The 27,167-nt window shown below is 48.2% G+C and overlaps 1 protein-coding gene across 1 annotated transcript in view; it reads left to right on the top strand.

Annotated features, from left to right (window-relative positions):
• The first annotated feature begins 1,462 nt into the window (after positions 1-1,462).
• ZDHHC12 (zDHHC palmitoyltransferase 12) overlaps positions 1,463-27,167 on the top strand; it is an 87,010-nt gene continuing 61,305 nt past the window's right edge. Inside the window, exons 1-2 of the mRNA XM_085614060.1 lie at positions 1,463-1,666; positions 25,229-25,365. Coding sequence (XP_085470186.1) covers positions 1,567-1,666; positions 25,229-25,365 — 237 coding nt within the window. The 5' untranslated portion in view covers positions 1,463-1,566. The remainder of the gene's footprint in view (positions 1,667-25,228; positions 25,366-27,167) is intronic.

The raw sequence follows: 27,167 nt of genomic DNA on the forward strand, positions 1-27,167 counted from the left end.
TCAGCGGGAGAATAATGCGAAAGACAGAGCCGTTCCCCTCACGGCAGGTCCGAGGTGCCCGGTGAGCGTTGCTGTAACTGTAGAAGCGCGTCCCGCGCTGCGGAGGCACCTGGTGGCTTTCAAGCTGGTCCGGGTCGCCCGGGTGACGTCACGCACTGCGCCGGTTCGGGGGAATGGTGGGTAGTGTGGTCCGATGGAGCCGTTCCCCTCACGGCGTTGCTGAGTGCATCAGCGGGAGAATAATGCGAAAGACAAAGCCGTTCCCCTCACGGCAGGTCCGAGGTGCCCGGTGAGCGTTGCTGTAACTGTAGAAGCGCGTCACAACACCCTCCTTAACACTCTTCAACAGAGAATGGGCGTGGAAGGCACAGTGCTTAAATGGTTTGCCTCCTTCCTCTCGGACAGATCCCAAATGATCAAGATTGCGAACAGTCTCTCGTCTCCACTGGTGATTGGTCAAGGCGTCCCTCAAGGTGTCCCTCAAGGTTCCATCCTTGCACCCACTCTGTTTAATCTCTATCTGGAACCATTAGGGAATCTCCTAAGCAAATCTGGAATCCTCTACCATCTCTATGCAGATGACACCCAAATCTACCTCAAGGTGTCTTCCTCTCAAGATCTCTCACTACTCAACTCTACTCTCAACTCTATTCACAACTGGATGTTAGTTCACCAACTCATTCTCAATCCCTCCAAAACTGAATTCCTCCTTATTTCTACCTCTCTCTCCCCGCCTCCTGTTTAATCCTGGATGGATCAGCTGAATTTACTCAACAGTAAACCCATCATTGTCGACTGCGCTAAATCCCTAGGTGTCATACTTGACAAAAGACTCAACCTAATCTCACACATCAACTCCATTGCCAAGAACGCACGTTATCAGCTGCGCCTTCTGTGGGGGTAAAGTCCGCGCTTTATAAAAATGCATAAATAAATACGGTGCTCATGTAAAGCGCTCCAATACCTTCGGGTCGAGTTCGCGCTATATAAATATGCAACAACAAAAATAAAGCCATCACGCCAAGTGCAGCGCTACATGAAGAAAACCCAGATCAAGATCCGAGAAATCCAATTTCCCTTCAAATCACGTGGAAGTGGGAAAGGTTTGGAGGGAGAAAAGTTCAAATAAAACCACCTTTAGCTTAACCAATGCGGAGTCCCCATCTCCCATCCTGCCTGGGTAGGCCTCTACTTCCAAGATGGCGGCTGCCGCTTCCCCTTATTTATGAATTGTTGTTTAGAGAGACATACTAGTATATTCCGTCACAGGACTTACCAATCAACCAGGACAGATCAATGGACTCAGCCTGTAAGATCATTCCACCAATCAGTGTTTAGTCAGCTTCACCAATGACTACGCTTTTGAGCTAGAGCCCGCCTTTCCACCAATGGGTACGCCGTTGTCCGCCTGATTCACCAATGAGCGTTCTGTAAGATCGAAGTGTGCCCACCTTCCACCAATCAGCGGGCGGGCGAACAGAGGGGCATGAGGAAGTCTCTCGGTCTCCCTGTGTTGTGGCGTTTCTGTGGCAGCGGCTCCCGTTCCGGGGGTCCCCGCCCTCCTGCATGACCCCCCGCGGCCTCTGCCCCTCCGGGCTCCTGGTGCGGAGCGGGCACACCGCCCTGAGCTGGGGGGTCAGCCTGGTGCTGCTGCAGCACCACACGGGTGAGGGCGGAGGGGCTGGAGTGGGGGCACTGAGGGGTGGGTAGTGTGAGGGCACGGGTCTCTGAGGAGTGAGGGCCGAGGCCCCGAGCTGGGGGGGGGGGGGCTGGTCCATACCGAGGAGGGGGCGCTGAGGGGTACATAGTGTGAGCGCACGGGGGGTTTTCCCTGAGGAGTGAGGACCGAGGCCCCGAGCTGGAGGGGGGGTGCTGGTCCATACCGATGAGGGGGGCACTGAGGGGTGGGTAGTGTGAGAGCACGGGTGGGGGTTGTCTCTGAGGAGTGAGGGCCGAGGCCCCAAGCTGGAGGGGGGGGGGGTGCTGGTCCATACCGATGAGGGGGGCACTGAGGGGTGGGTGGTGTGAGAGCACGGGGGTGGGGTCTCTGAGGAGTGAGGGCCGAGGCTCCGATCTGGAGGGGGGCCTGGTACCGCAGCTGGTCCATACCGAGGAGGGGGCGCTGAGGGGTGGGTCTCTGAGGAGTGAGGGCCGAGGCCCAGAGCTGGTGGGGGGGGCCTGGTACCGCAGCTGGTCCATACCGAGGAGGGGGCGCTGAGGGGTGGGTAGTGTGGGGGGCACTGAGGCAAGGGGTGTGTGGGGCCAGCCTGCTGCAGCAGTCACCGGCGAGAGTGAGGGCCAGAGAGTGCTGAGACTCGGTGGGGGTAAAGGGAGAGAGGGGGGGAGAAGGGCGGGGGCACACTGAGGATTGTAGAGGTGATGGGAGATCACTGAGGGGTGCCTTGTGCTGCAGCACCCAGCGCTGGGGGGCCCAGAGAGTGCTGAGACACGGGGGGAGAAGGGGGAGAGTAGAGGGCTCGGGGTGTGGAGGGAGAGGTCGTTTGGGGTGGGGGTGGACACTGAGGAGTGTTGGGGTGAGGGGAGATAACAGAGAGGGGGGTGCCTTGTGCTGCAATAGCCCATCAGTGATGGGGTGGAGGGATTGGGGTGCTGAGAGCCAGGTTACAGAGTAGTGGGGGCACCAGGGTACCCACAGAGGAATGGGGGTGGGGGGCAGTGAGGATAAGGCTGTTATACACCTGGAAAGTTACAGATGGAAAACAAAAACAAAAGATTAAGAAACGGCTCAATTGCAATTCGGACTTTGTGGTCTCTTGCTTAATATGCCCTTGTGGGAAAAAATATGTGAGCAGCACAGTCCATGATGCTTAGAAGCAGGTCTTGGAGCACACCAGGGCGATCAGGAACCGAGACAACATCTATCCAACAGCGAGACGCTTTGCTGAACATCATCAAAGCAGGAGTGATAGATTAAGTTTTTTTTTGTATCGCTCAAGTAACTCGCGGGGTGGAGACTGAGTGAGATTGTTGAGACAGTTGGTGTCCAGGTATATAATTGAATTCGGAACCAAGGTACCAATAGGGCTCAACAGTGAAGAGGAATTATGGCTACATATAGGATGAATCCAGGCTGTGGTGAAAGTGAAATAAGTAACCATGAGGAGGTTATTCAGTAAAATATTAAATCCAGATATACATTTGTGATATATCAGGGACCAGAAACAGCGTCTATGGGGGAGAATCAAGACCAGGTATTTATAGGGAACAGATGGCAAACCGTCTTTGACTGGATGGCGTCCATATTTATAGGAGGCTATAGCCGTTTTTCCTTATATTGGAAGTTCATATTATACACTACATATTGCCTTGATGACCATTGGGATTGGGATCCCTTTATCGAGAGTTGGTTAGATTTTTAGCTTTATGGAATTGAATTTTTGAAGCCTTGAATAAGCGAACTAATTTTGCGAAACATGTGTTGGCTGGCTTGGATGTTTGTACCACTACTATGTGAAGATAACTTTGTAATAAAGCACATGATGTACTTTGAATATGACTTCTACCAAAGTTGAAGGCAACTCATCTCTTGTCTGAATAAAGACGGACAATAATAAAAAAAAAATCATGCACACTTAAGATGCAAAGGGTGTGTTTTCTCAGTGCATAACATAATACGGTCTTTTTACATTATCAGTGGTATAACCCTAGAGAAGAGGTATTCTTAGCCCATACAGGGCGTCATATCTAATCTTGCAATTAAAACACTATTTGACAGGGGGGTTGCTAAGCCCATTCAGGGCCTTCTGGTTAATTTAATTAATTCGTTTTTTCAAAAAATGTATGCACTACAAGACGGAGCTGCGGCATAAGACTTATTTAAGATACCCCGCGTAATGTACATCTGTCTCCTATTCAACATGATCCCCACAACTGTGATAACATATCCCAATTCTTCATATCATTGATTTTCCTCTTCATGATGTGTGCTAAAACAATGAATTAGAAGCCATAATCAATGTAAATGATTGACAGGAAATTATGTAGCATTTGTTTCAAGATGGCCACTGTGTTTACTATACTACCTAATGGTGGGCACTGGCTGGCCCCTTTTTATGTTATATGAAATGTACTGCAGAACCAATGAAATGTAGGTTTATATGGGGGTCGTTCACTTTGATTAACTGACATCGACAAAGGCCACTTGGCCGAAACGCGTTTGTCAGTCTGTTTCACAATGAATTGCTTATAAAATAAACAACCAGTAATTTCAAATGCCTGGGGTGCTCAGCGCTCTTCCTTTGTATCATATATGTATCATATATATATATATATAACCTACTGGCGGTCGCCAGTAGGTAGTTATAGTTAGGACCAAGTTTCCATAGGAAGATTTTTTTTTTGTTTTGCTTATAACTTTGGCGTCGTTTGATGAATGTTCATGAAATTTCCAACCCAATTCTTTGTTCATATCCTCTCCTTTGTTGAAAGTTTGGGGGTGATTCGTCAAGGGGGGGGCAAGAAAAAGGGGGGGGGTCCCAAAACATGTTTTCTCCATGCAATTTCATAGGAAACTTTAGACAAGGCTACTGGGTGACCGGAATTACCCCAAATTTGGCAGGGAGGAGGTTCTTGGTCTAGAAAGCAGATTTTTGTTTATTTGGTGTAAATACGTTCAGTAGTTTTGGAGATATATCGAAATTTACAGGTATCGATATTTGGGAATTCTGCCATCTGATTGGCTGAGGCGTTACTAGCGGGAGCTTGCTGCTTATTGGCTGCGAGCTGTTGCAACTAGGAAGTGTTGGCAGCCATTTTGTGATTCAGTTGAAACGAGTAAGGGGGGAAAAAGGGCGAAAAAGTAGGAACCAGGAGGATAGGAGCACTGTAACCTCTGTGGGGGAGTGCGAAGCGAAGTACTCACTCCTACCGGTCTGAAAGTGCGGTGTTGCTCAGAGTGACATGGTGCTGAGATGAGATGCTGCTACACTCGGGTGTGAAACCGAGAGCCTAAACCCTGAGCTCATTGCTCTAAAGTGATGTGCTCTGGTCTTTGTAGCATACCTGTGCAAGTAGTGTTAGTTGGCGTTTATACCATACAGGGAGTGGGAAGCAAACTACTGACCCCCTACCGTGCGTTTATAGTATACCGGAAGTGGGAAGCGAAGTACTCACGCCTACCGGTGTGAAGACTCGGGGATCAAACCGAGCTGATTGCTGTAAAGTGAGGGGTGCTGTAGCATACTGGCCGCTGTAGTATAACTGTGTAAGTAGTGTTACTATGCGTTTATACTATACAGGGAGTGGGAAGCAAACTACTTACCCCTACTGGTCTGAAGACTCTGGGATTAAACTGTGAGCTCATTGCTGTAAAGTGATGTGCTCAGGGCGCTGTAGCATACCTGTGGAAGTAGTTAGTTTGTGTTTATACAATAGAGGGAGTGGGAAGCGAACTACTCACCTCAAGACTCGTGGATGAAACCATGAGCTCATTGGTGTAAAGTCATGTGCTCTGTGTAGTATTCCAATGTAAGTCATAGTAGAATGTAATGCTACTAGAATGTAAGTATGTAATGTTAGAATGTAGGGCTGTCAGGAGGGGAATCTTGGAGTTTGTACACAGTGCTGGAGAAGACTGTTGCCTTGCTGTCTGCTCCTCTTGGTGACTGTTTAAGTGGTCTTCTTTTCCTGCAATAAATCTACTTATCGGATCCACTGCGGTCTGCCTCTTCACTACATAAATTTGTCGACGAGCGGGAGAAGGTAAAAAGAAGGCAGCACTCACCAATATTTTGAGCTTCCTTGCGTTCTGCTGAAGACCCGTTTTCTTCGTGAAGCTGTTTCTACTCATCCCAGGGTCGTCGGCTCATCGAACTGTCATCCGACCTCTGGTAGGATTTATATTTTTTGATTTTGGGCTTCCTCTGCCTCTTCACTACACTCTGGTCGCTGTACTACACGTGTGCAAGTAGTGTTAGTATGCGTTTATACTAATTCTGTAGTTATGCAGTAACCAATGCATCATGGCCCTGTGGAGCGCCACCTCCCAGGCGCAGCTCATACAATGTCCTGGGGTGTGCATCCGCGGGACATTTGTTTGTTATTACAGGGCAGGAGCTTTGCTTCCACCCTCTGATAGCAAATCGTTGTTTGCCTCGTTGAAGCGAGAGGAGGAAAAGCTTGTATCGCTTCAATAGAGCGCATCCGGATGCTAAAAATGGAGCAAAAAATGAAGCTGGGTCTCACCCGTTCATTCAAATGAGCCCCCTTGTGGGTAATGTTCCGGGGCCAATCCTATTATTATATTACGGGGTCTCTGCAGCACTGGGGACCATAATCTCACATGTAAATTAGGCGCGGGAGGGCACAGAGACGTTTCATAGCCTAGGGGATCGCCACCTCCCTGGGTATTGTTTACTAATTGTTCGGGGGGCTTCGAGGCCAACTCAAGTCCGGGGATCGCCACCCTCCGGGGCTTTACTTAAATATGCAGGGTGGGCCTCGCCAGTCCCAAAAGCCTCGGTGGCGCTAGGCAGTGCCTTATTGGTTCTGTAATCACACGGGCAGTACTCATGGTGTTATAAAGTGATACACTCATAGAACCCTTGCAGTTGTAGAATTACCCAGGCTTCATTTATGTAATACAATATCAATATATCAAGACCTGTTCATCAGAGGTATCTCTTTTGAGGGTAATTATGAAAGTGGAGGTTAGGGCTTCTTAATTGTTTCTCCAAATACACCCCTCCCTTATAATAAGAGGTAGTGACTCCCACCTTTTTGCCTCAGAATTTCAAAAAAGTGTATTTTACAGATGACAGTCACTTCAGTAAAAATACCCCTATAAACCATATAGGAGTATAGCTGTTAGTGAAATATCAGCACACATCCATGTATGTGTAAACTTAGAAAAATGGTGAAAGGGCAAGATGGCACCTCACGTGTGCACCACCAATAGAACTTGCTGATTGGTACTCACCAGCTATGCCCACTTGTTTTATCATTGATAGCCATCTTGCCTTAAAGAATAAGAAAAGTGTCCAGAACAAACAAAAATGGTGCTGAGAAAATGTGAAGTGAATATATCACTAACTACCACGAATACAACCATGCGAAGATAACATTGAGATAAGTAGCACATTAACCAATACCAACTTTATTATTCACTTGTGCACTTATTCAAAGTAAAATCGGTTGCAATTTATGCATACCACTTCATACTGAGCTGACATGTTTCATTGCCACTATAACTTTGCGGCAATGTCGTCAGGTGAGTGAGGTCGTCAGACACCAGTACTGGACACTGATATTTTATTAAACAGGGACTGTCAAATGTAAAAACAAAAAGGTACATAGCCAGTTACTCAATAGTTCTCATTCTCCGTAATATATCAGACACTATTTATTCCTTACACATGTTAACTTTACCATGAGCAAGACAAAGTCCTTCGTACCGGCTTTCCCTTTATGTCAATTATGAAACCAAACTCCAAGCATGAGTTGTCTTTGTGGGCACGCACTCTACCGTAGTGCCGATCTACACAGTAATAAAAATTATAAAAAACACACATGCACCTTTTTATTCTTCAGCGGCCCAAAACCCATTCAAGTACTGATTTACTATTTAGCTCACGTCATAAAGCTACTGTGGACACAGTTCTTGGTTACTAGCATCTCCACATATTCGGTTAGCGATATACACGAATACTCGTTTTCGATAAACAATCTATCTTACTCCCTTCCATTTAAGAGGGAGTACATAAAAACCTCACCATTTGGTCCTGGAGAAGCGTACTGTCTCGACCCTCGCTCTCAATGGGTAGCTGCTCCCGTTTAAAACACCATGACACTCCGTATGTCACGTGATCAGTCAACGTTCTGGGGGGCCATCTTGGACTGTTGTCAAACTACGCCGATCTCCTATCATGCCACTACATTTGCCCACATAGCAACTATGGATATTAGCCATTTCCAAGATAGTAGGACAGAGTGTAATTCACGTTAGCTTTGGAAAATAACACTCACTCTCAATGTGGTAGCCGCTCCCGTTTCAACCACCGTGACGCTCCATATGTCACGTGATCAGTCAATGTTCTAGGGGGCTATCTTGGACTGTTGTCAAATTACCCTGATCTCCTATCAAGGCTCTTAATTTTCCCCTTAGCCATTTCGATGATAATATGACAAAGTGTAATTCCCGTTAACTTTTGGAAGTTAACACTCGCAGACATTGTAATATAACTCTTCAATTGTTGGTAGCAGCGGGCCCATGTCAGCAAAATTTCATTACGCACTTTTTTTATCACTAATCATCCAGGAATCTTTGAGTGAGGTATCGCCCGCGGAATCCACAATGAACCGTGCAACTCTTTTTCAGCATGGCTTCCCTCGGGTTCGTCGTTGCACTTTTTTTCCCTCCAATTTAGTCCATACTGCCTATCGCACTTGCATGTTGTTTCAAGAAACAGGCTTGCGTTTTATTGATAATTATTCCCCTAGATTATTCGCCCCTGCTGCCGAAGCTGGGCGAGCAATAATAACCTCATAACCCTGCTTAATAAGTGATGGAAATAAAAACTGCACAACATATATGGAGCCCAGAAGCAATTTTACTTCACCAGACGCACTTTCAAACTGCAGCTACTAACATTCCTTTTAATAAAGTAGCAGTCTGTGAAGTTACAACCTTTTTTTTTTTTAAATCATTTTTGATTTGATTTGAGATTGTATTTGTATAGCGCACTATCACTCCGCGAGGAGTATCTTGGCGCTAGCGTCATACAGTAGTGGGGGCACAGATTATTGACTTACTGAGAGTAAATTAGATCAGAGCAAAACAACAGGCGTCCGAGATACCATAGATCCAAGTTTTGAGATCTTTCCTAAATGAAAGTTCAGTATTACAAAGTTTGATCTGGGCAGGCAACTTATTCCATGCTCTGGCACCCAGAAAGGCTAGGGTTCTTGTGCCTTTTAGTTTATATCTGTAATTGGGTAGTTTTAGAAGGTTTGCCGAGGAGGATCTGAGTGGCCTGGTGGTAGTATAAGGAGTGACACGTACCGAGAGAAATTTAGGACCAACCTTCATCTTTGCCCTAAACGTGACAAGAAGAATCTTAAAGAGAATTCTTTTGTGGACCGGGAGCCAATGAAGTTTATTCAAGGCGGCAGACGCTGAGGATCTTCTGGGAAGTTTAAGTGCCAGGCGGGCTGCAGCATGTTGTACCACCTGAAACTTCTTTAAGACTGATCTATTGGCTCCAGCCAGTAGCCCGTTACAGTAGTCCATACGAGAGAGTATCAGGGCCACTGCTACGGACTTTCTAGCCGACAAAGGGAGAAACCTGAAGAATTTTTTTAGAGTTTTGATTAAGCCGAAGCACGTTCCTGTGACTGCTTTAGTATGAGGAAGAAAGGAGAGGGAGTCATCAAATTGGACTCCTAGGTTCTTGGCTACCTTGACCACCTCAGGGTTTGGGGTAGCCCCATCAGGCCACCACATCGACGGGTGGAAAGAGGTGCCAGTCCCTATGGGGAGAATCTCTGTTTTACACTTCAAATGATTAATCGACATCCATTGGAGGACAGAAGTTAGACAAGCTTTAAAATTCATTTCAGCTTGCGTGGAGTCGTTCTCCAAAGAGATAATCATTTGAGTGTCGTCTGCGTATGATAGAACCTCAATCCCGAAGGAACTAATCAGAGTGATGAGAGGAGCCATATAGACGTTAAAAAGTAATGGGCTTAGGGAAGATCCCTGAGGGACTCCTGCTGAAATGGGTCGTTCAGAAGAGAGGAAAGGACCGAGGGTGATAGCCTGTCTCCGCGAGGCCAGGAAGGATCTAATCCATTTCAGCACCGTACCTGAGATGCCACTGCATTCGAGACGCCTCAAGAGCATGTCATGAGAGATCGTGTCGAATGCAGCTGACAAATCCAGCAGAATCAGTACCCCCTTCCTACCTCTATCTGCAATCATTTTCAGGGCATCAGAAACTTCAATAAGTAAGGGCTGATTCCGTAGAATGTTTGGGTCGGAATCCTGCTTGGCAAGAGTGAAGAATCTGTTGGTCTTCCAGGAATTTTGTAAGCTCCTTTAAGACAAAAGTTTCCGTGATTTTACCCAGGGTTGGAAGAAGTGAGATATGGCGGTGATTGGAGAGCACAGCTGAATCAATGTGTTGTTTTTTTTTTAGTGGTTTAACCAGTGCCAATTTCCAGTCAGCTGGGACAATGCCCAAGCTAAGGGACGAATTTAAAATCTGATTAATCAAGGGGTTTGCTACCTCTGACAGTTTGTCAAGAACCGATGGGGGACAGGCATCCAGCGGCGACCCAGATTTGCATTTTTTCATGGCCATAAGGGTCATATCTAGCGATACAGGTGTGAATGCCACAATAGAGGCAGAGCTACTCGTCGGAGGGGAGTCAAGGGTGCAATTGCCGACTGGAAAATTTTTCTGAATTGTGAGGATTTTTTCCTCAAAAAACAGGGAGATCTGATCGCATAATAACTGAGAGGCGGACAACTCTCTTTGCTCCGCCATCGGTGTTGTAAAAGATTTTACAATTTGAAAAATCGTCTTCTGATTGTCTTGAGCTGAGTTGATTTTGTTTGTAAGGAATTCTTTTTTTGCCAGTTGAACCGGAGAGAAATATACTTTCCTACCTTCCCTTTTGTTTCTCCATATATCCCTTTCTCCACTGCCGCTCCAAACGCCTACAATGCATTCGAGCTTGAGCCAGTGTGGGCGTGAACCAGGGAGTATTTGAGTTTTTTGGTTTTAACGGCTTGCTCCTTATGTCTAAGGGCATGATGGCTTTGCCGATATTAGTGAGCCAGGACTGAAAGAGGTGAGAATCAGTGTCTGTATTACCTGTTAAAGATGGGGCAATACCTTTGGCCACCGTCATTAGATTCGGATTTTTAACAATCTGTGTCCATGAGGGTCCCTGCTGAGGTTTATTAAAGATTTTTACAATCTGTGTCATTGGAGGCATAGTGATTCTAAGGGGGATGAGAGAATGATCAGACCAGATTAGGGGAACGGGGGTATCTGCAGCAAGGTACGATAGATTTGAGCAGACCCCATCGAGGGTATGACCTGCCAAATGTGTGGGGCCATTCACTATTTGCTGTAGTGAAAACAAGTCTAAAGTTTGAAAGAAATTATTTGTTCCGGATTCAGAGTTATCTTCTAAATGAAGATTAAAATCACCTAAAAGCGTAAAATTAGCATATTTGAGCAAGAAGTAACTTAAGGAGTCGTTGAGTGAATTAATGATTTTCGCACTTTGACCAGGAGGCCGATAAATAAGAGCACCAGAGAAACAGAGAGTAGCATTCAAAGAGAGACAGAAACCCAAACTTTCTACATCCAGCAACGCATCCAATTCAAAGAAAGTACAGACCAATGAGTCACGTAATATAATAGCCAGTCCTCCACCTCTACCCACTGGCCGGTCCTTCCTATGTATAAGATAGCCTGAAGGGATAGCGTCCGCAATATCTGGGCTACTCCAGTCCTTGAGCCAGGTCTCTGTTACAAAAAGGAAATCTAGTTCGGAGACTAAAATAAGGTCTCTAATGTCTTGGCTATGTTTACCCATAGATCGTGTATTAATAAGGCCTCCAATAAGTGGACCCCCGTTCCTAGCATTGCCAGCCCTAGAGTAGACGTTCTGATGAGAGACTCCAGTTGAGAGTACAAATGGAAGGTCTGACAGGCATCTACCACAAAAACAGGCTCCATATATGGAGACAGGATGTATAGGATGTTGGCAAGGGGAGGTCGAGTTTAAACTCTTTAGGACCTCAGTATTGTAAGTTATCCTGACCGGTAGAGCAGTATGTCCCGTCATTGTCACGTCCTTGGCGCGGACGGGCGCAGACGGGCTTACCTTTGGCGCGCCCGCTGGCGCGTCCGGCCCAGCTTGATTTTAAATAGCTGCCCGGCTCGAGGAACCTCGTCTCCGCCCTTCGTAGAGGAGCGAACAGAGGCACTGATAGGCCAAGGTGTGGGAGGGGAATACCCGCTTCCCTCCAATCAAACGGCCACAAAGGCCGGCGTTGGACCGGGGTAGCGGAGGGAAGCTAGAGTAATCGGGGATTGACGGAGGTTCGTCAATATCCGTGCATCAAAGCATTTAGGACGTTTAAAAACATTTAGAACCATTTAAAAAGGTAACAGTTCAATTGTAAAATACAGCTATGCAGGTTTAAACCAAGAAAAGTGCAAATATGCCAAGTGCAAACAGCAAAATAAGTGCAAATAGCGAAAGAAACAATATTACCTCACAACTATAATTCCCCCCCTAATCTCTATAAGCGTAAATCACAATAAGCAATTTTATATTTATGTGAGATGAGGGATTGCCTCACCAAGTACGACGCTGCGCGTCATGCCCAGCTTGATTTAAATCATTTAAATAACCAGAGGACCACCCTTCGCGAAAGTTCATTAAATCTTGTCAGCTCTGTCCAGGGAAGTCTCCTGCTGACAAATTTCATTTGGTTTTGTCGTGTTGTGCTGCAGTGCGGGCTCCTGGCAGAGATGCAGATTAAACAGCGGCTCCTTCTCCGGGAAACCAGCGGTCTCTCATAACCCTCACGTCGAGCGTCGCGGGGGTATAACTAGGCAAGTGGTAACCTGCCTTTTCCCTTCCTCGCGATTGTGAGCCAAATAGATACTTTCAGGAGAGAGACGATCTGAGATTTCTCAAGATATTACGCATCGATTTCAGTTCTTGGATGGCCCTGTAAGTGGTGTCTCCAGAGCCACGCGCACTGTCTGATAATGAATCTCGGGGGGGGGGGTGTCCTCGCGGCTGGAGGCAAGAAGCGCGGACTGGGTTTTATCAGTGTGATAAAATGTGCTTAGAAATCAAGAGGCTGGGCGGGTAGGGGTTTAGGTGCTCTAGATCACGTCACATTTTATGGCTTGGCAATATTCAGTTGCATATGTTCCAATGTACAAAATACCTTCACCGTGAGGAGGGGGCGGGTCCTGGTTCTTTCTCACTCTCATAAACGGTCTCTCTATACTCACCCCGGTTCACCCCCTCCCCTTCTCCAAGAACTATGTTTTCCTCTGTAAGCCCTCCCTATATCCTAGTACTTCTACCCCTACCAATGATCTAGTAGATCAACCACTTCCATACACTAGTATTTCTCCTTATACACTGGCGCCAGTCCTCCACATAACTCCTGCTCTCTTGCCCTTTTTGTCCAGTTCTTATCCTTTGTTTCATTTGTTAGGGTGAACTGGGCAGCACATGTGCTCCTCTGCAAGGCCTGCTGTATTGAAGTAGCTGTTGTGTCCGGCGCGCGTGAGGCGTTCTAGCCTTCCGCGCTGCCGGGGTGCGCTAGCGCTGACGCGTGACGTCAGACGCTAGAGTGTTTAAATAAAGGGGCGTGGCCTCGACGCGTTAGTCTGGGCCGCGTGTTAAACTAAAGAATACCGGCTCCGGTGTCTCTGTTAGCGCGATTGCGCAGCGATGTAATTTAGAGCGTTTAAAACGCTACACTGGCGACGAGGGGTGTCTAGAGCCCTGATGTGCTGCTTTTGTGCCCTACAGCCTATTTTTTTGGCCTCCCATGTGTCCTGAGCCGGAGTGTGCAGCCCCTCCTCATGGTGACCCGGCTGTGCCTGCTGCTAGGCCTGGTGGGGGATACTGCAAGTGCCCTGGAGGCCCATCCAGCCATCGGCAGTGACTCTGTGTGCGCCCTGGTGCCCCATTCTACAGCCTGGAAGGGGTATGTCTCGCCCAGGCGGTGCCGCGCCTGCTCCATGAGGTGCCTGACGACGACTGCGCCCTCCACCGGATCGGGCCTACGCCGGGTGAGATCGCCTAAGCCCATGATCGCCTGAGGAGTCCCGCGGATGACGTCTGGAGGTAGGCGCGCCCACCGGTTGGTGTAGAAGCGCGAGGGAAGTCAACGCGCAACGCCCAGAGGGGGTGCATGCCTGTCGACGCAGAGGAGAGGGAGCCAGCTTCCACCGCGTGCTGCGCACGTGCCAAGATGGCGTCGATTCCCGCCATTGAGCCGTTGACGGTGCCCCGTCGTCCCTTGCCCCGCGCTGGAGGGATTGGACAGACTGTCTACAAATCTACTTCGAAGGGGCTGGCATTGCGAGGGAACGGCGCAGAGCGCTGCTGCTCCACCTAGGAGGCAAAGACATCCACCGTATATACAAAACTCTCGTGGAAGCCACGCCGAAAACGTACCACACACTGCTGAACGCGCTCAACGCCCATTTCGAACCCATGGCGAACAGAGACTATGAAAGGTTCATCTTCCGTCAAGCCAAACAAGAGGCAGACGAGTCCCTGGATGCGTTCCATGGCAGGCTGAAGGAGTTAGCCAGCACGTGTGGGTTCCGTGACGAACAGGAAGAGATCCGAGGGCAGATCATACAGGGGTGTTACTCGTCCAAGCTTCGTGTCACGGTCCTCCAGGAAGAAGGAAAGCCCCTGGCGGACATCCTTACTCTCGGACGGTCGAAGGAGCTATCGCAAGCGAGGGCCTCGCATATGGAAGCAGCCCTACATCGCCCTGTGAAGACGGAGCAAGTGCAAGTGGCGGAAGCGGTGAACGTAGTGCGGCCCAAAGGAAGGCAAACCGGAGGGAAACGGCTACCGGAGGCAAAGAAGAAGGACTGTGGGTACTGTGGCGGCCAACCCCACCACATGCAAGACTGCCCGGCCAGAGGGAAAAAGTGCGGCGCCTGTGGGTGGATGAACCACTTCGCGGCGGTGTGGCGGTCCACCAGAGTCAAGAAGGAGGCGGCCCATGCGGTACGGGAAGAGGCAGAAGGAGGCGGCCCATGCGGTACGGGAAGAGGCAGACAGTGAAGACATGGACGACGACACCGAAGAGTACCCAGTCCATTATGTGTTTGCGATCCACCAGCCACAGAAGAAGAAGCGCAGACTTCCGAATTGTCGCATCCTAGTCCAACAACAAGAGGTAAAGGTGACAATTGACACTGGGGCCTCCATCGAGCTGATGGCCGCCAATGTCTACCACCAACTGCGGGTCAAACCCCCGCTGCGAGAGGCGAAGATTCGGGTGTTCGCATACGGCCAGAAGACGCCCATTCCCCTCATCGGGTGTTTCAAAACAGAGCTACAACATGGTGAGAGGAGCATCAACACCACCGTCTATGTCACGGAAGAGGGCAGCGGGATGCTGCTGAGCGGGCAATCGGCCGAAGAATTGAGACTGATCTCGTTTGCCATGGCAGTCCTGGAGGAAGAACTGGATACCATCATGGAAGAGTTTGGAGAAGTTTTTAACGGCATCGGGTGCCTGAAAGGAAAGGAAGTATCCTTACACATCGACCCGTTGGTCCAACCAGTGGCGCTGAGGCACCGGCGAATCGCTTTCCACCTGAGGCAAAAGGTCGAGGAGGAGCTGGAGGCCCTGGAGAGACAAGGCATCATCGAAAAGGTCAGTGGGCCAACCCCGTGGGTATCCCCGATCGTCATCGCCAGGAAGCCGAAGCAGCCAGGACAAGTCTGCATCTGTGTGGACATGCGCCTCCCTAACGCCGCGGTCAAGAGAGAGCGACACCTGATGCCCACCATTGATGACATCCTGGGAGAGCTGAACGGGGCCAGGTGGTTTTCGAAGATGGACCTACGGTCAGGCTACCACCAGCTACCACTTCATCTGGACTCGAGGTACATCACCACATTTTCCACACATGTGGGCCTCAGACGGTATCGGCGCCTGAACTTCGGCATCTCGAGTGCCGCCGAGGTATTCCAAAATACCATCAGAGAAGTGCTCAGTGGGCTCCCCGGCGTGCTCAATGTGAGCGACGACCTGCTCATATACGCGTCAACCATAGAGGAACACCACCAGCGGTTGAGAGGGGTCCTCAAAAGGATTCAGGAGTCAGGCTTGACCCTGCACCGGGAGAAGTGTCAGTTTCTGCAGAACAAGATCAGTTTCTTCGGGTACACCTTCTCGGACCAAGGGGTGGCCCCAGACCCAGACAAGGTGAAGGATGTCCAAGATGCCCCAGCTCCGACGAACATCTCGGAGGCCCGGAGTTTCCTGGGCATGGTCAACTTCTGCGGCCGCTTCATTCCGGACCTCTCCAACCTCACCAAACCCCTCAGGGAGCTGACCAAGCCGTCCACCACGTGGCAGTGGGGCCCGGAACAGGAGCAGGCGTTCCAAGCAACGAAGGCGGCCCTGTCCGCGGACACTACCCTCTCGTACTTCGACCCGGCAAAGCCCACCAACGTGGCGGTCGACGCGAGCCCGTTTGGGTTGGGAGCGGTCCTGACACAACTCCAGAACAACTAGGAGTGGGCCCCCATTGCCTACGCCAGCCGGTCCCTGACCGAAACAGAGCAGCGCTACTCGCAAATCGAGCGAGAAGCCATCGCCATCCACTGGGCATGCCGGCATTTTCACGTGTGTGTGTATGGACATCATTTCACGGTAACAACCGATCATAAGCCACTCATTCCTCTATTCCAAGGGTCGTCCTCGAAGCCGCCACCCCGGATTGAAAAGTGGATACTCCAACTACAAGGGTACGACTACCAGGTGGAGTACAAACCAGGGGCCACGAACCCGGCGAACTATCTGTCACGGCACCCGCGGAAAGCCACGACAGAAGAGAAGGAAGAGGCCGAGGATACAGAAGAGTACGTCCGGTATGTGACAGAGCGGTCACGACCCCTCCCAATGAGCCTAGCCGCGATCATAGAAGCCTCAGAAAGTGATGAATGCGTGAGAGCAGCGGCGGAGGCTGTCAGGTCGGGAGATTGGAGGACAATCCAAGCCTCGCTCAACAGAAGGACGGCCCAAGCCAAGCTGACACTGGAATCATTCATGAAAGTGAAAAGTGAGCTGTCCGTTGACGCCCAAGGATGTCTTCTGCGGGGCCCGAGGCTAGTCATGCCGGCCAGCCTCGCTCAACAGGCAGTGGACCTCGCCCACAGGGGACATCAAGGAATGGTAAAGACAAAGAGCAGACTCCGAGCCAAAGTATCGTTCCCAGGCATGGATGCGATGGTTGAGCAGACGGTGAGAACCTGCACGTGGTGCCAAGCCGCAGGACAGCCGGAACGCCCTCACCCGGTGGCGACCAAAGATAACCCCCTGAGACCGTGGGAGTGTGTGAGTGCCGACTTCGGACATCTCCCCGATGGACGGGATGCGTTGGTCATCATCGATGATTTCACCAAGTACCCAGAGGTCGAAATTGTGGGGAGCCAGACAGACACTGAAGTAATAGCGAAATTCGAGAAAACAATCGCCACTCATGGCATATTCGGGGTGGTCAAGACCGACAATGGACCGCCTTTCCAGGGGCAGGAGTTTGCAGAGTACCTCGAGCTGGGGGATCCATCACCGCAAAGTAACACCAAGGTGGCCCCAAGCCAATGGAGAGGTGGAGAGGTTTATGAGGACACTCAACAAAACCATTCGCATCGCCATGGCTGATGGATCTCCATTGGAGAGAGCGATATACAGTTTCCTGCGAGAATACCGGATGACCCCCTATGTCACAACCGAGGCAGCGCCAGGAACAGCCACCATGGGAAGAATCGTAAGTGACACGATCCCACACCATCCTACTTGGGTTCCGGCACAAGCCTCAAATGAAAAGACCCTAGCCAATCGGATGCGCTCGAATGACCACGCCAGCCAGCGAAGGGGAGCTAAGGCAGGATCGAGTGTACGTGAAGGACCGCTACCCAGGCAGCAAGTTCAGACTTCCTTTTGAACCACAACCATGGGTTGTCACCCACCGGACAGGCACGATGGTGACCGCTCAAAGAGGAGCTGAAACGGTCACGCGAGATGTGTCGTTCTTCAAAAAAGTCCACCCAGGAACACCTTCACGTCCCGGGGCCGAGCCAGAGGGGCCGGACCCCGACCAGCCGAGCGGAGATCAGGAGGGGGAGGACGGTCGGAGTGAGGATGGTTGTTCCCAGTCCATCCCAGCCACCCCGGGGGGTAACCCGCCTGGCGGCTCCCCAGCCCGGGCAGAGCCTAACACCCCAAGGCGCAGAACCCCCGATGTGGCCCTTTCCAGAGGCGGCCCATCCCGCTACAACCTGAGGAAGAACCCGGCACCGTCATCCCAGCTGGCGGACTATATGGTGTAACCTGTAAGGACTGGCAGACTGGTAACAGACTCATCGTTAATTTTTCTGGTCCTATGTTTTGCTTAATGTTTATAAAGGTTGGAAGGAGTGTAGTGTCCGGCGCGCGTGACGCGTTCTAGCCTTCCGCGCTGCCGGGGTGCGCTAGCGCTGACGCGTGACGTCAGACGCTAGCGTGTTTAAATAAAGGGGCGTGGCCTCGATGCGTTAGTCGGAGCCGCGTGTTAAACTAAAGAATACCGGCTCCGGTGTCTCTGTTAGCGCGATTGCGCAGCGATGTAATTTAGAGCGTTTAAAACGCTACAGTAGCGACTTGAAGCTCTGCCCACTCTCCCCCATGTCTTTCATTGGCTTGTGTCATTGTACACTGTAAACTGTGGCTGTTCATTGGTTAGGCTCGCAAAACAAATAAAATGTGCCATTTGCAAAAACAATCGCTCTCGTTCTGTCACGCTCTGTTCAATAGCTTCCCTGTGAGAAAACAAAATGCCTGAAAAAAGGGACTAGAAGAGCTCTAGTCTCACTCATTGCAAGTGACAATCCGACATTTGGTATGTGGGTTCGGCTCATTCAGCACAGTGATTGTCACACCTGTTGGGAATAGACGCTCTCCTTATTTTTTTCTATTCAGCGCTCATCTGGGTGCATAGCAACGCTGAGGGTGCTGTAAGGGGCCTTCCCATCACAGGAGAAAACAACCCAGAGACCCTTCTATTGAAGAACACATACGTATCTCAGCTCTGCTCCACTAATTGGGAACAATGTTTTCTGCCTTTAATCTGGATACCTTTATATACTATGCATTTTGTGCCAATGCAGTTCATTTCTCTTTTAATGAGACTTTGCTCTTATTTTGAACTGTTCTCAAGCCTACAACGATGTCTGATTCATTAAAATTATCGAGCGAGGATGTGGCCTAACGGTTAGAGCGGCCGACTTCAAATCTGGGAAACAGGGTTTGAGTCTCTGCAAGGAAGCACAACATCACTTAATTTCTCAGTGCCTAACAAAAATGAACGTGTCCATGTAAAGCGGTCTGATGCCCGATACCTTCGGGTCAAGCTCGTGCTATATAAAATTCAGAAGGACAAAAAAAAAAAGTTGACATTATTGCCTGCGATATACTTAAGTATGCTTTTTACTACTCACATTTGGAAACACGCATATATACCCCGTTTGCGCAAAAAAAATGAACCAAAGTAAAACCTGGTTTTCCAAGGAGGCTAACTGGCAGAGGAGAAATGGAGTTGGGGAAAGAGTAATCATCGATGTAGGTTATTGACCGTGCGATCCTGACAACCAGTGCCAAGTCACCATGCCATCATTGCCAGCTTCTCACAGTGCACACAAATGGATGTTCCACTCACTGCCCTAATCATGTGCATTCTGAAGATGTTCAAATAGTCCTTTGCTTCTTTTCTGAGCTTGCGGCAAGTGTACTATTTGTGATTTTCTTTTTAAATTAAAGTCTCTCCCTGTTTCTTTTTTTTCATGCTTTTCCTGCACCCTCCCTCCCTCGCTTTCTCTCTCCGTCTCCCCTTTTCCTCTCTCTCGCTACCTTTCCACCTCTTCCGCTCACTCTCCCCCAACTTCTTTGTCCCCCTCCCTCTCTCTCCCTCTCACTCCCCTCTTTCTGTCCCTCTCTCTTGCCCTCTATCCCTCTTCCTTTCTCTCTCCCCCCTCCCTCTCATGCTCTCTCTCCCTCACCCTCTCCGCGAGACAAGGCAACAGTCTCAAAAGCATTTGCAATGCAATAGGTTTCGCTTTACTGAAGTTTGAGCTATTGGTGTTGCTTTATTTTAGCAATGCCAATAGCTCAAACTTTAATAATGCGAGACCTATTACATTGCAACTACTTGTTTTTATTGCGAGTTGTGATATGCGACATGGATGCGGCCATATCCCCTGAGGCAGTGTGGAAGAACTGGGACATGTGACGTCGTTGTTATCCTATTTATACGTAAGCAAAGTGGGCTGGGCTTGCATTCGCCAGGCCAGCGTAGGGGTGTGAATAATTATTCCGGGGACCTGGGCGTTGTTCAGTCCTTGCCTGGCCAGGAAGTGTACAGTGTGTGTGTCCCTGTTGCAGTTTTGACATCGCACAATCCGCAATTTACATTAATGTAGCATGTACCGGGAGGGCGGCAACTATCGCCAATGAGATGCTGTCCGAAAACATTGAATGGCCAACATCACATGTCGTTGTCAAGCTTGTGGATATGCGCAGACACGCATGTCAATGGTGTGCGGAATTATTGAAAGTGTTGCTATCGTGAAGCGCACACATGTGAATGTGCTCGGATGGAGGGAGGATCAGCAGTGAGGCTACGTCATACACAGTGATAACGCTCATTACAGTCAAGCAATGCATGTCAAACGTGAATCTGAAAGTCTCATATATGACACACTACTATACTGGTAAAGCCCGAAAACAGAGCATACTGCATACTGCAACACAAATCTACACATTACTCTTTACTGTTTGTCACATGTGATCTAGGATGTGCACTCTGCCCGTGGCTGATGATACACCTTAGAGCCACCAATTCCGAGGCCGAAAGGCAGCACAATAATGCACACACACACCCACCAGAGGCATCGTGTAACACACATTTGTTTTTTGATGTAACGTTTCAGATGCAGATTACAATGGGAAATGTTACGAACCAATCAAATGCTTTTTGTTAAGGTCACATGGCAATCGCGCACCGAGCTTGCAAGGGGGCCGCACCCGACGCTCTTTTGAGAAAATATATTTACCATAATATGAGTTTATTACAGTTGGAAATATATAAATGTTTAAAATATTTTAGATTATCGCTTGCTCTCATATACACTTTAAACTTATTACATATAGTTTTGAGACATAAAAATCAAGCATTGGCATAGCCAATAGGTCTCGCTTTTGGGGCCTTATAAGTATTTAGTTATGCAGCGCAATATCCTTACTGCTACAACATTCACTGTTGCATGGCTAAACACACATAAGGTCCCAAAGGTGAGACCTATTGGCTATGCCAATGCTTGTTTATAATGTGGTGGCACCTTGTAAGCAAGATCCAATAAGAGTGGTTGTTCAATGCAACGCCTCCGACACGAACTCTGGTCAATTCTGTGATGACTGTCGGAAGATGAGCCACGGCAACAACCAATCGAGCCACCTGCAGCCCCCAGTGCTCAACATGGATGTCATTTAGGGGCCACTAGAGGTCGCTACTGCGCCCTTACCATTCCCCTTGTGACTCCTTGCACTGTCTTTGCGACCCCTAGCGTCCGCAGTGGCAAAATCGGTGGCAGGAACAGAAGCAGCTCGTCCTTATGGATGTGAGTGGGGGGCTTCACTCACCTATTTTTTTTGTCAATTTCTTATTATAGTAGTAGTGAATAACATTACATTATTTGCAAATAGCGGGAATATGACTTTCCCTGGCAGCAGAGGTAAGAAAAAAAAATGCTTTTATATGTATGTTGTGTGCATGTTTATGTAAGACGGAGTGTGCGTATGTGTGTGCATGTGTAGGCAGAGTGTGTGTATGTGTGAATGTGAGTGTATGTACAAGCATATGTATGTGTGAGTGAAAGTGAAGGTCAAGGGGCATGTGAAGTACCTTCCGCTACCTCTGGCATTTTGGTGAAATGACGTCCAACGTGGTGGATGCCTGCTGATGACAGGGAGAGCATCATGGTACCCCAAATCTTGGGGGTCACTTCCCTTTGGATTGACTGTTAGCTCAACTAACTATAGCGGGGGAATTTCTAAGGTTTTATATGAGTCAAATGTCCAATATATATATATATATATATATATATATATATATATATATCACTAAGAAAAACCATAGGTTTTACGGACATTATAGTTGGGAATTAGCATTTAAAAAAACCTTTGAAATTCACTAAAACAAAACATAGGTTTCAGGGACGTTATAGTTAGTTGGACATTTGACTCATATAAACCATAGAAATTTCTCCCGTTATAGTTAGTTGCGCTAACTATAACTCGCGCGCCCGCAATGCACTGCTGATGACGTCACATATTACGTCACTCATGACATGGTCAGTGACATAACTGATTACATCTCAAATGACATCACTGATGACATCATCCACGTGATAATCTGATGCATATACTGATGCCCTATTATAAACTTTGATACACCCACTCTAAAATACAGACTACTATTTTTGAAACCATATTACAAATATTTCAAAATATTTCAGGAATTACAAAAGCACATTTTTTTGTAATTAAGAAGAGTGATGCAAACGAAGAGTTAAATAGGAGCAAAACAAATCAGAAGACTTTACTTGGTGACGTGCAAATGACACAAATTTGCAGAAACTCTATTTCCAAACATCAATGACTGTACACTATATAGTTTTATCAGTAAAGTCGCATGTCAGTGGGAAAGTTTGTGGCCATTTCAATGTAAAATCTGCTGATTACAAACGACAGTGTGCTACCACTTTATGCTTTAGTTATATATTAATTAACCCCTTCCATGCTCATGACGGAACGGTTCCGTCATGAGCATCGGTTGAGCTGTGCTCATGACGGAACCGTTCCGTCATGGCCCCGCCCGCGCTCGAACCCTTCAGCACCGCGGAGGAATCCGCGCAGCGCTGAAGGGGTTAAAAGTGATTTGATAAACATTCCTGGCCCTGCTCTGATTGATGAAAATGCTGTTAATCAACTAAGAGGCAAGTTAGGGGTCATGTGTATCCTATATGTGGCTAAATTTGCATTATATATGGAAAGAAAGTTTAGTCTATTAAGTCAAACGAGTTTTTTGTACAGCAGACATTCTGAACTTGCACTTTTGAAAGTGCTCTCATATGTGACAATGAAGAAAATGGTGGCTCAATGAATTAAATAATTTCCCCACAATCACATCTTCTGAAACCAGTCTATGGGTCAAGAGCATTACAAATAGATTGAGTACATTATTTAAGTCACTAGACCTGCAGGTCTAGTAAGATTCTTATGATTTTTAGAGGTGTGCGTGTAGATAGATATATACACACACACACACATATACGTACACTCACTCTGTCTCAAAGGCATCCTGTGGGAACTATTTCATAACGTATATACATCAGTAGGGTAGTCAAGGGGTTAAAATGCACCGAAAATGCTGACTCATCAAAAGTAGCTACTGTGTAATACTTTGCTGCCCTTTAAGCTCACCAGTTAAAAACATCCTTCATTTTCTAATTTCTTCTTCAGAACAGTCTTCTTTGAGGTTACAGCTTCATTCTGCTAATGCAGTCTGTTAAACAAAGTGATCTGACTTCCAACCTCCGCATTGTTGTAGTCCAGTATGTTTTTTCATTAACAGATTTTCTCTCCAGGACAGCTGGGGCAAATACACTCAAAATAATACACCTATTACTTAGCACGTGCCCTAACCAGAAGCCAGCCACTTTGGCTACGTCAGTGCTTGATTGTTCTTTCCTCCTCTCTTTTAAGTATTCATTTAAGGTTTGGCCTAGCTACAGCTGCCCTTGTTCAAGACTGAGACGCTGCTCCAAGAAGGAAAACTCTAGTGAGACTATCTAGTGGTCTGAGACTCCCACCCAATGTGAGAAACTGTTAAGGAAAGCGGGAGGCCTGCAGCTAATGTGGGATTCACCCTAATGAGTGAAGTTGTGTTTCAAAAAGTGATGGTGAGTTTGTGTGACTCTAGTACTACATCTGTGAGGCTGTATTTCAAGGAGCCTGCTAGAGCTCGTCTGAAGAAGTACTGTGAAGCTTACAGTTGTTTTTGAGGTTTCATAAGTACAGTATAATTGTGGTATGTAGAGTTCATAGAACAGACTCACGTTATCGTCCCCCAGTGCAGTTCAGCGGGACCATCACCCAACCAAATGTAAGAAACATGGTTTCTGGCCAAATGAAGAAAGGAACAACCAAGTCACAGAACGGTTAGTGTTCCTAATTCCTCAAAGTGGCAGCATGAAGGCTACATTCGCAAAACAACCTTCTAGCCTCTTTAGATCAGGTCTCCATTGATGGACACAGGACCGTGGCAAATCGCTGCCTTCTCAGAGATGAGTGGATATCCACAGCACTAATGCACACGGTTGATGTTGGGTACTTGAGGTGGTGCAAATGCAGCATTGCTTAAGTTAGACACTAAGTCCTGGGCATGGGTCGAAAAGAAAGAAGTGGCAGCAGAGGTCTGCATACATTTGGGCAGATTGTTTCCCATAGCATGTGTGAACATTTCCTGCCCGCTTTTATGCTGGGGATCCAAGTACCATGAGAGCTGGCCTGACCTTTGCAGTGTTGTAATCTCTACAGAGCTCCTCATTCTCGTGCTTTGTATCTGTTCCTGATCGACTGTTCTCCAGGTGCCGTCTTCTCTCCCATGCATCGCCTCTATTCCTGGTCGGCTCTTCTCCAGCTGATCTATGCTGTCCCCTGGTCTCCGCAGAGCTCCTGTTTTACATGCTTCGTCTTTGTTTGGGTCGGCTCTTCTCCAGAACTTGTCCTCTGATCTTTGTTGTCCCTTTGTTCTGCTGAGCACCTCTTTCTTTGTCTCTGTTCCTGGGTGGCTCTTCTCCAAATGGCCTCTTATCCTTGCTGTTCCCTGGCCTCTACAGAGCTCCTTTTTCCTGTGGTTTGTATCTATTCCTGATCGGCTCTTCTCCAAGTGTCGTCCTCTGTCCCATGTCGCATCGCTGTTCCTGGTCTGCTCTTCATCAGCTGATTGTTGCTGTCCCTTTGGTCTATGCAGAGCTCCTGTTTTGTGTGCTTTATCTCAGTTAAGTTTGGGTCTACACGAGAAGTCCTTCTATAATGTTTGCTGTCCTTTGGTCTCTGCCCAGAACCTCTTTTCAGTGCTCTGTATCTGTTCCTGAAGAGCTCTTCTCCACTTTATCCTGTGATCTTTGCTCTCCTCTAGTCTTTGCAGAGCTCCTCTTTTCTGTGCTTTGTCTTTGCTCCTGTCTGGCTTTTCTCCAGGTGATGACCTCTGATCCTTGCTTTCCCTCAATGTCTGCTGAGCTCATCCTCCTCATGCTCGCTTTAGGTTCCCTGTGAGCTTGTACAAATCCCCCTTGAACCCTGCTGGATTGTAAGCTTGATGGGCCTGCCCTGACTACTCCAATGAGGCACTCTCTTCCTTTGCAGATCTGCGGTCTCAGGAGGAGCGTGGAGAGCTGTTGCAGCCGCTGGCCTTCCTTCTTCTGGTGCTGTGCTCAGTCATGCTTTACTTTGCTGTCTCTCTCATGGATCCCGGATATGTTTTGTCCGACTCAGAGGGGCAGGTATTCTAAGACACTTTTTACATCTTTGAATCATGTAAGTGGGATTGTTCCAAAGGCGATGTGGGGGCGAGGGCCTGGCAGTTTGTGCTGGACAGCTCCTACATCTGGCTAGGTCCAAACTGGCAGATGGCATGGTGGGCAAAGGAACGATGGATTGGGATGCTACCTGAGCGAATGCCAGTGGTTAGACTTATTGCAAGAATCCTGCTATCACCGTGGTGTGTTTGATTCCAAGTGCCCTACGCCACCAATCCATTTGTAATTAATTCTGTGATATTGCAGAAGCATTTGCTTCTCAAAGCGGAGCGAGCCAATAGAATTGTAAGGGTGAAAAAGATATGGTACAATGCTCAAGGTTAAAAACACTTTGTGAATCAGGAAGATGTGTTTCAATTCAATCCTCAATTTCACTGGCAACCGAGTGGAGACCCCTACGTGCCTGAGAAACATTAATCACCTTCATGTGGCAGGTCTGTTTCACTGCAGCATTTTCCACCTTTGGACTTTTGTCGCTGTGTGAGAAGTTGGCCTGGCATATGCTGTTCCTAGTTATAGGGACACCTTGCACCAGTCCAATTCGACTCGTATTGATGATAGGTTTAAGACAACCTATAAAGAAAGCTATGCTAGTGGTAGCTGTGGAGAGCAGCCTTCAGGCTAAGTCTTGAAGGAGTGTTAAGCTTATTGTTTTACCATAATAACCTCTTGAATAACCAAATGAAAGAGTAGCTCACACAGGTATATATATAAAATATATGTATTTATTCTAGACAGAATCCCACAGTCGCTTTATGTGACTAGTGGCAAAGTTACACTTCAAACAAGCATTTATAAACACAATAAATAGCACAGAAATCAATGGGCCCCAGGGGGGGACCAAACCATATACTAAAATAGTGGTATAAGGACCACGACAATTCTACAGGCAATGCCTAGGGCATTCAGGATCGCTTGCCCCTTCAGAATCCACCCACAGTTATGAGGAAGGGGACCCACGGGAGACGCGTGCAGTGCAAAGAGCTGCTATCGGGATCCAATGTTAGCCTATGGAGAATGTCGCGGTTTGAAATAAACAGATTAAAAATACTTCTAGCAGGAGTACAAAGTTAAAACTTTAGACTTCAGCTTTTGAGATGCCCACAACCCCGAGAGTACCGAGGTACCACTGTTACCTGCCCCAGGGAAGCCGGGTGCATAGGTCGTTTCTGCTGTCGGGTCGCGGGCTGATTTTCAATGGGAAAATAGTCAAAAGTTCTGCTAGCCAAAAGCGTCGATGATGCCGTGAAGATCAAAGATGTGAAGAATGTAGAGAAGAACCTGAAAGCAGAGGGGGCAGAGTCTGGGTCACGGCAAAGTGACCAGGAGGCTCAAATCAAAGAGCCCTTCGATGTCGGGTGCTTCAGGTGAGAGGTGCTGTTGCTTGGATCTGCAGCCACGGGCTCCGGGAGGCTTCAAGGAAGGCCAGCTTCCGGAGGGCGACTGTCCCACGTCGGATGAGGGTCGCTGCGGTGTTAGTGTCCGGATTGGATCCACTAAGCCTTGGCAACCGCAACCCACGAAGAATAAACAAATCAGCTACAGTGCAGACCCACGAGGTCTGGGAGAGGTCTCCTTCGAGGAGACTGTAGAGCAGGCCTGGAGCAACCAGGGGAACTCTTGTTTTCAAAGATAGACCTCCGCTAGGGCCCACAAGTCGAGAGACAAGGGACCGCGGGAGGCGGCAATTTGGCGTGCGTAAAAGGGCACCCACGGGCCACCGGAGGGGACTAGGGCGCTGATCTTTGGCACAATTGCTGTAGAAT

This window comes from Triturus cristatus, chromosome 1_2 (genome assembly GCF_964204655.1).
Source record: "Triturus cristatus chromosome 1_2, aTriCri1.1, whole genome shotgun sequence".
NCBI classification, from domain to species: domain Eukaryota; kingdom Metazoa; phylum Chordata; class Amphibia; order Caudata; family Salamandridae; genus Triturus; species Triturus cristatus.